At 36.5% G+C, this 13,095-nt stretch overlaps 1 protein-coding gene across 1 annotated transcript; it reads right to left on the bottom strand.

Moving 5' to 3' along the window:
• Positions 1–3,787: 3,787 nt before the first annotated feature.
• LOC131256716 (squamosa promoter-binding-like protein 8) lies at positions 3,788–8,498 on the bottom strand. Its single transcript, XM_058257725.1, has 3 exons — positions 7,810–8,498; positions 5,698–5,894; positions 3,788–4,528 (listed from the first exon to the last, which is right to left on the bottom strand). Exons 1-3 carry the CDS (start codon positions 8,427–8,429, stop codon positions 4,101–4,103), a joined length of 1,245 nt encoding a protein of 414 aa, XP_058113708.1. The 5' UTR covers positions 8,430–8,498; the 3' UTR covers positions 3,788–4,100.
• Between the last annotated feature and the right edge of the window lie 4,597 nt (positions 8,499–13,095).

Raw genomic sequence — 13,095 nt, forward strand, 5'->3', positions numbered from 1 at the left:
ATAAAAGTACTACTCCGATTGAGGCGATTCGAAACCCTGATCGAATATAGACAAGTCAAAATTAAGATAAAAATAATAATAAAATTCGAATCTCACAGTCACTATACTGATTCAGTAAGTTAATATAGGCTGGTCATAATTCATCAAATTCTGGATAAGTCTGACTGTAGGACTTCTAAAAAATTTTATAATTGAAATTTTTATCTAAGATTTTACATATACATAGTAAATTTATAATAAGATCTCTAGAAAAAATTTGAACATAATCTAAATTTTTAAGTACAATAAAATGTGATAGAAACAACAGTTCGAAAATTAATCTGTCCGTACTGGTTTTCTATTGATTTAATTAATAGAGTTTTTTTTTTTTTTTTCATTTTGATAATTTTCTTTGGTTAAATTAATATTTTTATTTGAAGTACTTTATTTAAAGAAAAAAATATATTAAGTATAAAATAAAATTAAAAAAAAAAACCATGATCTCTACTAAAATTTAAAAATTTCTTCTTATAGCATCATAAGTCGATACTTAGTGAAAAAATAAAAAAAAATTTACTTTAAAAAAAAGAGAAAAATTTAAATATCAAACTCACTAGAACTTTTTTTTTTCAGCTATAGGACAACGTCTTCTCTAAATTTCAAGCTATTGGGAAGGTATTTCTAATTTTCTAACAAATTTCAACATTATAGAGTGAAAATCTGGGCCCGTTTGGTGTCCCTGATCAAGCCAGATAAATTTATTGTTTAAAATAATTCCTGAATATTCTTTTGAGTCATGTACATACCCCCGGACAACTTTATAAAATTTTATGATGATTAGAGTTGTAAAGAAATTATAAACATTTAAATATTAGGCTGTAATCGATAAAAACGGTTGTTGGACAGTAGAATTTTTTCCCCTCAGCAGTAATGAAAACCCTATTAAAAGTAATGATCTTAATTTGAAATTACTATTTTTTTCACTAGATAGTTAATGACATACTTTCCAAATTTCAAGTCATTCTAACTTTTGGTTCGAATGTTAAAATTCCGTAAATAACATAATGTCTGTAATCCGAATTTAAAATTTTTCGTTGGTCATTTCGAGAGATAAAATATATAAGATCATTAATTGTTGTGATGTCTGAAACTTAGAAACCCAACCTAGGACCTCATAATATTTTAAAAAAATTTACCCCTCATATTTTGTTAAGTAATGGAAATCACCTGATTTAAGAAACTCATAATTAATTAAGTACAAGTCCAAATAAGGTTATTCAAAGGCTACGTCATATATTGATAAATCGAGTTCAAAAGAAAGTAATTAAGAAACTAGAATTTATATATATATATATATTTTTAAAAAAAAACTAAATTTAGTTTTTTTTAAACTGAAAAAAAAAATCGCTTATTTCTAGACAACTCTCATTGTCCGAATTTTTGAATATTCTATAAACCTTAGTTTTTGACAAAATTTTACATATTTATAAATTCACTATTTGAAAAATTAAGAGACCGATCCAATGTCTAAAACCAACCACAACATAAGTGTGACCAACACCATTAAAACTAGAAAATTTTGATATGTTAGTTTCTAAATCTTGAGGGCAAGATTTTATTTTAAGAGAGGTAGAATGTAACAATCTTAAATTTTGGTGCATTAAAAAAAACTAAAATAAATATTTAAATATTTTATTTTAGATAAAAAATAAAAATAAGTCAACAATTGAGTTGATATAGATATTCTTAGTTAAGAGAGAGGTCTAAGGATTAATTCTTTGAGTAACAATAATATATTTTTTAAAAATCAAATATCATAAAATAAATTTCAAATTTAGGATAAGGTAGGATGTGCTCATCATATCTTATGAAGTCTCTTTAAAAGGAGATACAAGAGGTTTTTGCCCTAAAGAAAAAGGAAGAGTAGATTCTAAGACGGCTTGATCAGGTAAGTTCCAACTCTTAAATATTTTTAATTTTTAATTTTGTTGTTAATTTCTTCCCGATCTATACAATGGATGGTGTGAATTATCTACACGATCATTGTATAGGTGTGTACAGAAAATTTTAACAAAGTGATGCTTTATGATTTCAGATCCGATCAGTAATATTTTAGGAATAAATTTAATGGATGTAATCTGATTGTTTTAAGATATATTTGAATAGGTCATTTGATTCTAAGCACCAAAAGATAACAGTACCTCGAATTTTAGATCGATTTGACCATCAGATGTGCCACACTAATCAGATTTATAAATGTTTAATAAGAAAAACTTAAATTTCTGTACAACTAATTGGTATCACTTAGCATAGAAAGTCAAGATGGGCCATCGGTGTATATGTGGTTAGATCTACACCATTTATCTAATGTGTAAAGGCAAAATATGACAAGACCTTAAGAATCTAAATGATCCAATCATCCGATGAGCCACCCCGATTAATAATTTATCATTCAATTCAAGATCTTAAAAAAAAATCTAAATTTTGATAATTAAATTTAATAAACATGTAATTTTAATTATTTGATCATTTAAAGTTTGACCACCTAAGATGTACATCAAAGGTGGGCCCCATCATGTAATCTAACCAGATGCATAATAATGTTGTTGATATAATTAATAGGATCTCTGAATTCAAACCAACCTAATTACCTTATGTATTTTACACTACCAGACTCAGGTGAGTAACTAAACATGTCTCATGATTTATTAGAATTAAAATAAATTATTTATGATTGTTTGATTGATTGATTTATTGATTTACGTATTTTGTTGTAATATTGTATGCTACAGCAAATCACTTGTTAATTTGTGTCAAATTATATGACTATGATAATTTACATTAAATTTATATATGAATGTTCTTATCAAGACAAATATCTATGACAGTTATGAAAATGATATATTCATACATTATCCATCATTCATTGCATTTACATAATGCATAGTCGATCCTATGGGCTCTCCCTAGAAGAAATGTTGATCTTGGTAGAGTTTTATCTGATGTGGGCTATGCCCAAGCCTATTAAAAGGTGAAAGCCTATTCAACGGGTGGATACAGGTTGACGACCTCCAACCCAAGCAGATGGACGATCATCTCATCTGATGCATTCATATACAATTTGCATTTATATCATTGTGTATACATTTTTGCATTTAGTGCTTGTATTATTTTAATTATTATGATTATGAATCATGTTGAATTTTTTCACTAAGCCTAACCAGCTTATCTTTTCATTGATAGAAAAACCACACAGATAAGCAATTAGTTGATAAGTTGGCGCATGAACAAGAAATTGTGACTGAACTGGTACACGATAAGCGTAAGACGTGACCATATCAGTCAATAGAGGAATTGATCGCATTTGGACCGTTTCTAATTAATTAATTAGAATTTACTTTGTTATGATGATCTGATTTATATATAATAAATGATGGTATTCTTTGTAGAATTTTTAAATATTTGATTAGTTTTATTTAATTAAATTGTTCTATGTCTGTAGCAAGTATTCATTGGTAAACAGTATTGACTGATAAATGATTCCTAATTTATGTTGATTAAATGTTTATGTTTGATGAGAACATACGAATGTTAGGGCTTAAATTATTGATGTGAATGATCATAAATGGACCTAGTTAGAATGTAAAAAAATAAATATTATTTTTGCTTCTTAATAATCGTATAATAGAATGAAATTAGTAACACTTTGTGTACGAGTTACGACCCAGAACTAGAGTATGAGGGTGCATACTCTATAAACAAATTTCAGAATGCGACGACACCACGTTACCATGATGTGCTGGGGATGGTCTAAAACCATGGGCAGTCCTTTTTATCCGGAAAGACGATGCTAACCATTACAGGAAAAAAAAGAATTGAATATAAACCCCTAATCTCTCTAAATACTTTCTATAATCTATTTGGCAATAAATCATTCTTCATCTACGGCCTGCTCATGGTGGGGCTTTCCACAAGAACGGCTCTGATCATCCATACATTTGACCCAACTAACACAAGTCAACGGTCCAACGATCTCTTCACAAACTACCCAATTTCTGTTTTATTGAAAACAGCACCCATGAACCCATGACTGTCTCTCTCTCTCTCTCTCTCTCTCTCTCTCAGAGCATTTCAACTTCAAACATGGCATGGCCCAGCTGTAGTAAATTCTGCAAATCCTCAGGCTGGTGGGGCTGATGGGTTTGATCTGATGATCCTCCACCGGTTGATTGCGATGCTTCGTTCGGGCTCGGATACAACAGATGATGACTTCCACCTGTCGACTGAGCTGGCCCGTTTGAGCTTGAATACATCAGATGATGATTTTGATTGCTGCAGCAATTGCCAGTATAGAATCCTGAGAAAGTCTGTTGATGGGTGTATGTCATCTGATCATGTGATCCAGTTTCAATGGCTCTGATGCCACCCAGAGACAGCCCTGGCCCACTCCATGGCTGGGCTGCTGAGATCGTCACCTTCTGTTGGAACTGCTGGTGCAGCTGCTGCTCTGGGTCGACTTTGTTCATCAGCAATGAGAGTGCCGAGGGTGCTGTTTGGTGTTCAAACAGAGATTAGATTGAATTCGATGCATGTGGGGCCCATTGTTTGATAATTCAAACCGTTGATTTGATGGAGATCAAACGTATGGTCATTTAGGGGACTGCCATCTAACCGTTCATTAGATGTGCTCTCTCATGTTTGTTCTGCATTTCAAATCCAGCCTGATTGATAACTCAGGTGGGCGACACCGAAAGGAACAATGGTTGGGAGACTAATGTCTACCATACACGTTTCCAGATGGAAATTAGGGTCCACCTTGTTGTGTATATTCTATCCAAACCATTCATCAAGTGGGTGACATTAGGATTAAGGGATGCACTGATAATCAGGCCGTTCCAATACTCAAGTGGGCCACATCACATGAATATATAGGTTTCAGGCGTGATAGTACATTGCTGCCTTCGCTTTGTCCCTCCTGAGTTTTAGATCAGGATGATTCCTGGGATTAACGGTCAGTATGAAGATTAGCACCAGAATCACGGTTTGGATTGCTTGTAAACTTGACGGGTGGGCCCCACAAAGCTCAAATACCACTTGTAGATCCGAAGTACTCCCAACCATCTGATATTGTTCCCACAATACAACATTTGAAGGGACACGAAAACAACGGCCCGCATTCAACGGGGAGAAGACCAAATGTTGCAGTGGAGATCGACATACCAACTACAGGCCACAACAAGTGCCAACGTGGCTTATGGAGCAAGATCAAAGCCGTTCGTGTGGTGGGTCTGACCATGTTGATTGATCTGGACGAAAAACCAGGCTGGACCGTTCTTCAGGTGGGCCACAATGTTAGACTGGCCTATAAAAACTTTGCCAGCCTTCTTTTTCCAGCCATCTAGCTCTTTCACAAACCGCCAATGCCAGTGGACCTATTTTCACGGTGGGACCCACCTGATGAACAGCTTTATCTTGAACTACCTATTTTCAGGGTGGGACCCACCTGATGAACAGCTTTATCTTGTACTTTCACGTAGCAGCCATGTACATGCATCTGGGCCAGTAAAGCTCATTAAATAGTTATAAATGCTTCAACCTTGGAGGTTTTCCATCAGATCACTCATCCATGGCCAAAGTCAACATTTTGACGGTTGGGATCATTGAATGGTGGGCCCCACATGCCTCTTGAGATAGTGAAAGAGAGAAGCAGTTACAGACCTCTAGCGTCTTTTGCTGCCGCTGGTGCTGCTTGTTGGCTTTTGTCCGTACCATGTTGGGCAGCTTTTATTGCTGTGGAGTCTTGTGTAGCCGTTGATGCTGCCCCTGCCTGGGGCTTTCTTCTTCGACGGTTGTGATCGGCCAATCGCTTCCTACAGCTTCTCTTCACTTCATCAAATTCAGCCAGTATATGAAACCTACCCACATTTCCACACCCAAAACCACAGATGAGAAAATGAGAGGAAAAATTACCAAAAGATCATACCTCCGTGGTACACGTGGCAAGGTGATGTATCAATTTGGACCGTTCATTTAGTGGTCCCTACTGTTGATTGAAAATGGTTCAAAATATATATTCGATGGATGATCCCAGACATCTGATCAGTGGCCTTGAAAACAGACGATGGGAAACATAAATGGTGTTGGATAAGGATCATCTGATAAGTCTGCTTTTTCAAAAAGTGGGCCATCCATGGCAGGGCCCACTAGATATACCGTTCTGATTAATAGGTTTGGATTGTAAATGGGGCCCATATTTAAGTTGATCTGGACCATTGGTCTGACTGGCCACATATTCGTGAATGGGGATGCCCTTTGAAACTGAATTGGATTTGAAGATCTTAGACCATCAATCCGGTGGGCCCCACTGTTGATGTGGGGATGCCAAGAAAACCTCCCAGATGGAAAGATCCTAAACTGGAAATCTTCAGCTGTTGCTTTATTCTAAAGGTTATGATCTTCCCATCTTAAAGATCTTTTAGATATCCCCATCCAGACCCACCAGTCTCAAAAGATCAACGGTCTAGATAATCGGACTCGCGGCCCCACATGCATGGATTCCAGTGCAGCCTCAAGCATCAGATACTGTGAAATCTCAAATGAAAGTACAGAAAACAAAGCGGGTTCCGTAAAACCTTTGTATTGAAAGGTCGCATTAGAACGTGAATGATGCCTGATGCGCCAGTTTTTATATACAGAAGTCCCATGGTTGGAAGATCCAGACCGTTGATCTTAAGTAACCTACATGTGGATGACTGACACCTAAATAATATGGCTGATCATATTATTCCAGCCTTTAATCGGCTAAGAAGAAAACAAAACAACGGTCCAAAGTAAAACCCTCGGAAGCAATGGACAGGATCATTCAATCTGGAAATATTTTGGACCATTCATCCATCCGTGGTGGGCCCCACCAAACCATGGTCCCAAAATTGTACAAAATCCATATATCACGACACCATCCGCGTTCTATGCATCAATTCCCGACAAATCCTCTTTTTATTTATTTTTATTTTATTTTTTTAAATTCTACGTTGCTAAAAAAAAAATAATAAAAAAAATTTCCATCATTACTTTCAGTGAATCATCAAAGGCAAGCCAAGCTAGGGTTTTGCAGTCCTGCAAAAATGCTGTATTGTTGCACCCAAATCTCCACTGCCATGTTGGAGTTCTTACATGCAATCTCCAGAAGAAAACTCAAAAAACCCATTTTCCGCCACTATTTTTTTAATGCTTGATTTGCATTTACAATGCTTAAAAAATCAAAATTTCCCCAAACGATGACAATATCCAAGTATAGAAAAATAGAGATCTATTTTCCATTGGAATCTTCATCTACTATTTTTGAATAGATGATGGAAATTAGGAACTCCAAATTTTTTTTTAAAAAAATTATTATTTAATTTCAAAAAAGAAAAAAGAAAAAGGAAAAAACAGAAAGGAAAGACATGGGGTTTTTAAATCCTTTTCAAATGCTACATTCCACCCAAAATTTCTATTACTATGTTTGAATTTTAAATGTTTTTTTTTCTTTTTTTTACAAGAGAAAACTCAAATTCTATTTTTCTCCTTAATTTTGAATTTTTCTTTCTAGCTCATCCAAAAGAAAAGATTAAAAAAAAAAAAAAAAAACCAAAAACCAAAAATAATTAAAAATCATTTTCCATTGTCCAATTTCATCTACTACTGTTAAATCTTCAATAGACCATCATCATCAAGGTTATTGTCATCCAATTCAAATTCCAAATTGCACCCAAATGACTACATACCATGCAGAAGAAATTGCATTCATGAAATTAAAAATAAAAAAATAAAAAATTAATTGCATTTTACCTGCTACATTGCTGGCAGAAACGTTGTTCTAGTCCGCCGGCCAAAACAACCTTGGTAGCTTTGGAATGGAATTCACAGACCTTATGCCGACGATGATAATGCTTTGCATTGCTTAGATCAACCTTGCATCCTTCGGCCTGGCATCTTGGGATCTGACTGGTGTGATAGAATCCACGGGACCGTTTGAAGAGTCGATCAATCACGGCCGTCTCTCGTGATGAGAAGTATGTCCGATGGCCTAGATTCAACCCAATCCGACCGTTGGTGTAACTCCCCCCATCGAAGCTGAAACACTCATCTTCCCTTTTGAGGAAGCTGCTGGGGTAGCCGGCAATTTGGGAGTAGGAGGGGTTGAAGGTGGAGGAGGAAGGAGGAGGTGGTGGAGGAGGAAGAGATGGAGGGGGGAAAGGAAGAGAAGGGGAAGAGAAATCAAGAAAGCTTGTGGTTGGGTGGATGAAAGGGTTGGTGCTATTGTGCGCAGTGGATGGGTGAGTGTTGGTTTCCCAGTCCCAGTACTGCTTCTGGGTGTTGGATTCCAAGCCTATAAAAGACATGATAGAAGGAGACGTGCTGTTCCAGTTCCTGCAGACAGTAGTTTCAGCTGTAGTGGAACTGTTCATCTTCACTCCATCAAAACAAAGAAAACCCACTCCAAGAAGAGAGAGAGAGAGAGAGAGAGAGAGAGAGAGAGAGAGAGAGAGAGACTGGAAAGGAAGTTGGACAGAGAGACTGGAAAGGAAGTTGGTTTTCTTCCGTTCTATGGTACAATAGAAAATGAATGCAGTTAGTATAATAACGAGAGAGAGAGAGAGAGAGAGAGAGAGAGAGAGAAGAGGAGCCGGAATTTGCTGGAAAGGAAGTTGGTTTTCTTCCTTTCTATTTTTTTCCTAGAGTGCAATATGACTCATGAGAGAGAGGCTTTTATCTATCTCCGAGAGAGAGAGAGAGAGGAGCCGGAATTTGCTGGAAAGGAAGTTGGTTTTCTTCCTTTCTATTTTTTTCCTAGAGTGCAATATGACTCATGAGAGAGAGGCTTTTATCTATCTCCTGCTGTCTCTTACAAGCCTACAGCTGGTGTAAATGGTGGGATGGTGAAATCAATGCAGAGCCGGAATTTGCTATTGATAGCATTGAGAGAGAAGGATGGGTTAGGGAACCAAGGTTGGAAGAGAAAAGAAGAGCTTTATGGTATCAAAGCACAGATGGGTGATTTTGGGCTAAGCATCTCAGTGGTTGGTTTGGAGTTTCTTGGAGTGTTTGGGTGTGATTTTCCTTCTCTCTCTCATCTCTTTTCATAGGTTTCTTTTTCTTTCTTTCTACTTTCCTTGGCTTTCACTAGCCTTATAATTCTGTCAGAAGGGTTGATAGAGATAGTTGTACGATGGAGTTAGGAGAGAGAGAGTGTGTATGAAACGTGAGAGAGAGAGAGAGAGAGAGAGAGAGAGAGTGGGATTGGTCTTTTCTCGAGAAAAAAAAGCTCTGCTGTCATGATGCTTCATAAGCATTCACTCATAAGCTGTAACTCATTTAAATCAATTTTAGACCCTACAATAAATAGGGCCCACTCTATCTGAGTCACAAATCATTATTTTACCATCAGGTTATTTCCTGTCTCTCATGTTACTGTGTGGCTAATGGTTTAAATGAAAAGTATCCAATGGTCAGAATTCAACAAACAAATGTCCACTAATCAGGATTGTTCAATGACTATTATTTCATGTTTTTAGCCTATTTATCTGGATTACATGATTTGGACGGTTTAGTTTTATCTATTGCATGCAATGTATACAGTTTTATTAGTGCATGTGTACGAATCATAATAGTCTAGTAGAGTATCAAATAACGCCACTTGCTTGGTTTTGTGAGTAACTCGAGAGAGGAAATGCCCACTGTACGTGGAGGAATTTGTTTTGCCTCCGTCGCGATTCAGGATCTACCGTGTGTCGCCACCCACTGTGGCCCACATTTTGAGATGATCTGATAATTTGGACCGTCCCTATTCTCTTTACTACAACAAGTAAGTTTTTAATCCATAATAAAACTTCAATAATAATCCTAACCTTTGATTTTTAGAGCTATATTTGATCCGTTGTTCTGAATTGTATCTACACATGCTGACAATAACAATCATCTTCTCAGCATAATTCTCTGCAGTAGAGTACACAAAATGGACGGTTCTGATCATCGAACTGCATCTGAGCCCGAGTGGACTGTGACACGCGCTGGACTGGGATTTCCAATGCTTCCGGAGCCAGAAAATGCTTATGCTTGTGTGTCGATGTACCGTACACGTGGTAAATGTACATGATCATTACACCATGCATCCCACGGTCTACACCACTGATTGGCCACTGACAATGAATTGCGTGGATTCAACTATCCTAACCATCCACTAACTGAAAACAGTGTCATTTTGTACTGTTCAACTCACTGATTTAAAGGCTAGATGAACATGAGTAGCAATGGCTCAGGTGGGGCCAATTGTACAGGTTGGGTGCAGGTGTGGATGTGGGTTCTGGTGTTATCTTTTACCAGGTTAGTAATTAAAGATTACAGATGCACCTGTATTTGGGCTATGTGGAGACAAAAAGATATGTATGACAAATCCACGTTGTGCAGCTATTTTGAAAGATCACATCAAGACAATATGCTAACAATTGGGCAAATCCAAAACTCAAGTGGACCACACCAAATGAAACAGTTGGAACATAGATGTCCATTGTTGTAACTTTCTTTGAGCTGACTATGATATTTATATGCCATTCAAGCCATTTATAAAGTTATCATCACTCAGGCATAAACTGAAAGAAAAAAAATATCATCCTGGTTAAAAAAAAAAAAAAACTAGTTTTGGATCTGCCTAAGTTTTAGAATCTCGTCTGATTTTGGTCTTTCAAAACAGATGGACAGAGTGAAATCTCCACAAACATTTTTATGGCCCCCTCACAGCCCTAAGCACAAGAATATCTCTGTGCCCGAGGTCGTAGGCAATCTGCTTCCCTTGAAAACTCCTAAAAACTCAACCTTTGCTACCTACATTCTCACGCGATAAAGGTAGCTCATGTATGTGTCACACGTGCCATGAGTGTAACAATAGGTCCAATATTCAATCTATCCATTATTATGGCTCCACTATATTGATGCACTAGCGCAAGAATTATGCTCATCTAATCAGATGTCATGTTTGTAACCAGCCTTCCCTTCTTTTTTGTTGACTTGGGGCATGAGTTTCTTTTTCCTTCCTTGGCTTGGGATATGGGCTTCTTATATGATGTAGAGTGGGTCGTGGGCACTTTCATGTACAAGATATACTAAAGAAGGCCCAATCGAAGGCGGAAGTTATTAGGACCGTCAGAACACTAAAATAGGCATATCTTACACCGGGTTGCTCACACTAAATTTGCGAGATTCCATCAATGACAATTTCAAATTCATTTTATTTTCATTTTTACTATTTATAGTAAGTTTTAGTTTGATTCTAACTCTTCATCCTTTAAGCTTTAAGAGTTGTGTCCAACGTGAAAAAAGCTTAGAAATATTATGCGAACGTTGTTAGGCCAAATAGGACACTATTTTTGTCTGAAAACCATGAAGTCTAGTGTAAATCATGTCCATCTATAAATAGTAATTTTACTATTTATAGTAAGTTATGAATTTTAGGGAGTTTGATTCAGAAACTTCTTAGATTTAGTATCACTATTTAAAGAATTGTAAATTTGTTTTTTTGTCATCAATCAATTTATTTATGATTTTATTAAAATTTATTTCTACTTTCTATTTTCTATCTCTCCTCGTGGATTTGAAGAATTTCTGTGAGGAGTTCAGAGAAGCTCCGTGGATTCGAAGTAATTATCCCCCGAGGAAGAGGGTGCTCTACTTCATCATGTCCATTCCCGTGTCATTCTACCTCTTGACTCCTCTCACTAAGGGTATGGGCTTCTTCTGCCTCCCGAGTGATCTTTATAAATTTTTTTTTTACCGGCTCTTTAGTGCTAATAAAGCTTTGTTTTTTCAAAAATCTTTCTCAAGAAAAAAATATAAGGTTTCAAAAATGTTAGATGGAAATATCTAACCTATTCAATTTTCAATTTGGGGCTCGCATACCAGTAGTATCGTAATTTATTTTTGGGAAAACATGTAGTGGGTGAAACCAAACTGATGGATGGAACAAATCCCGCTGGTAGGTGCCATTTTGGCACATGCATGCCAAGTACATGCCCTTTATCACACAAGCATGTGCTCAAGTAAAGCTCTTAAACCACAAGTGCCAAACATGTAGTACTTGAAAAGATAAAGCTTAAATCAATGATGGTGAGAATCAAGCGCCCCACATCAAGTTGGTTTCACTTTTTACTATTCCTAGTCCAAATCTACTTTAATTCGGTTATTAGTCGCGCCATATATGAATAAATGAATATACATTGCTCCCACCTTTTTTTAACTATCGAGTACTTTTATGCTTGTGACCCATGGACCACTCATAATTTTTAGATAGATCATTATGCCTTTTTCACAGTTATAATTTTCTTTTAAAAATTAAAATTATAAATAAATACCCAAAACCATAATGGATATGAATATATGAATATGGGTGTTGTACTTATCATTGAAAATGGTATCAATACCCCTACAACAAGCCCCACACCTATGCATGCCACATTGAAGCAATGAAATAAAAGCACATCACATGATCTTCCATTCAATGCGAAGAGCTACATCCGTTTCGAGTCATTGAACCTTGAGTTTGATCTTAGTAGGTCTAGGCAACAGTGATCCAACTCACTGGTCTCATGGGCAATGAAACAGATGGGAGCAGCCCCCAAAAATCTGCATTGGTGGGAGCGGCCGGATTAGGTGTGGCCCAGCCTCACTCAAGATAGTGCCCCCTTACCGTGGGGCCCACCTTGATGTATGTGTTCTATATCCATATTGCTCATCCATTTAGCCAAATCATTTTAGGGCCTGCGCCCAAAAATGAAGAAGATTAAATTCTTAAGCAAACCATACCATAAGAAGCAGTGGTGATTTACCATTGATGGGTCACAAAAGTTTCAAATCAGTCCAATTTTTTTTCATCTTCACGCAGGTTTTTATGACCTTATCAAAAGGTTGGATGACAAATAAACATTACTGTGGGCCATAGGAAGTTTTTAATGATAGTTACCACTGTTTCCTATGACATGGTCCACCATAATTGGATCTTCTTCATTTTTCATACCCTGAAACAAATGACAAAATGGATGAACGAAATGGTATGCAATACAAACATCAAGGTGGGCCACACCA

The sequence above is a fragment of the Magnolia sinica genome, chromosome 9 (genome assembly GCF_029962835.1).
Source record: "Magnolia sinica isolate HGM2019 chromosome 9, MsV1, whole genome shotgun sequence".
Lineage (NCBI taxonomy): Eukaryota > Viridiplantae > Streptophyta > Magnoliopsida > Magnoliales > Magnoliaceae > Magnolia > Magnolia sinica.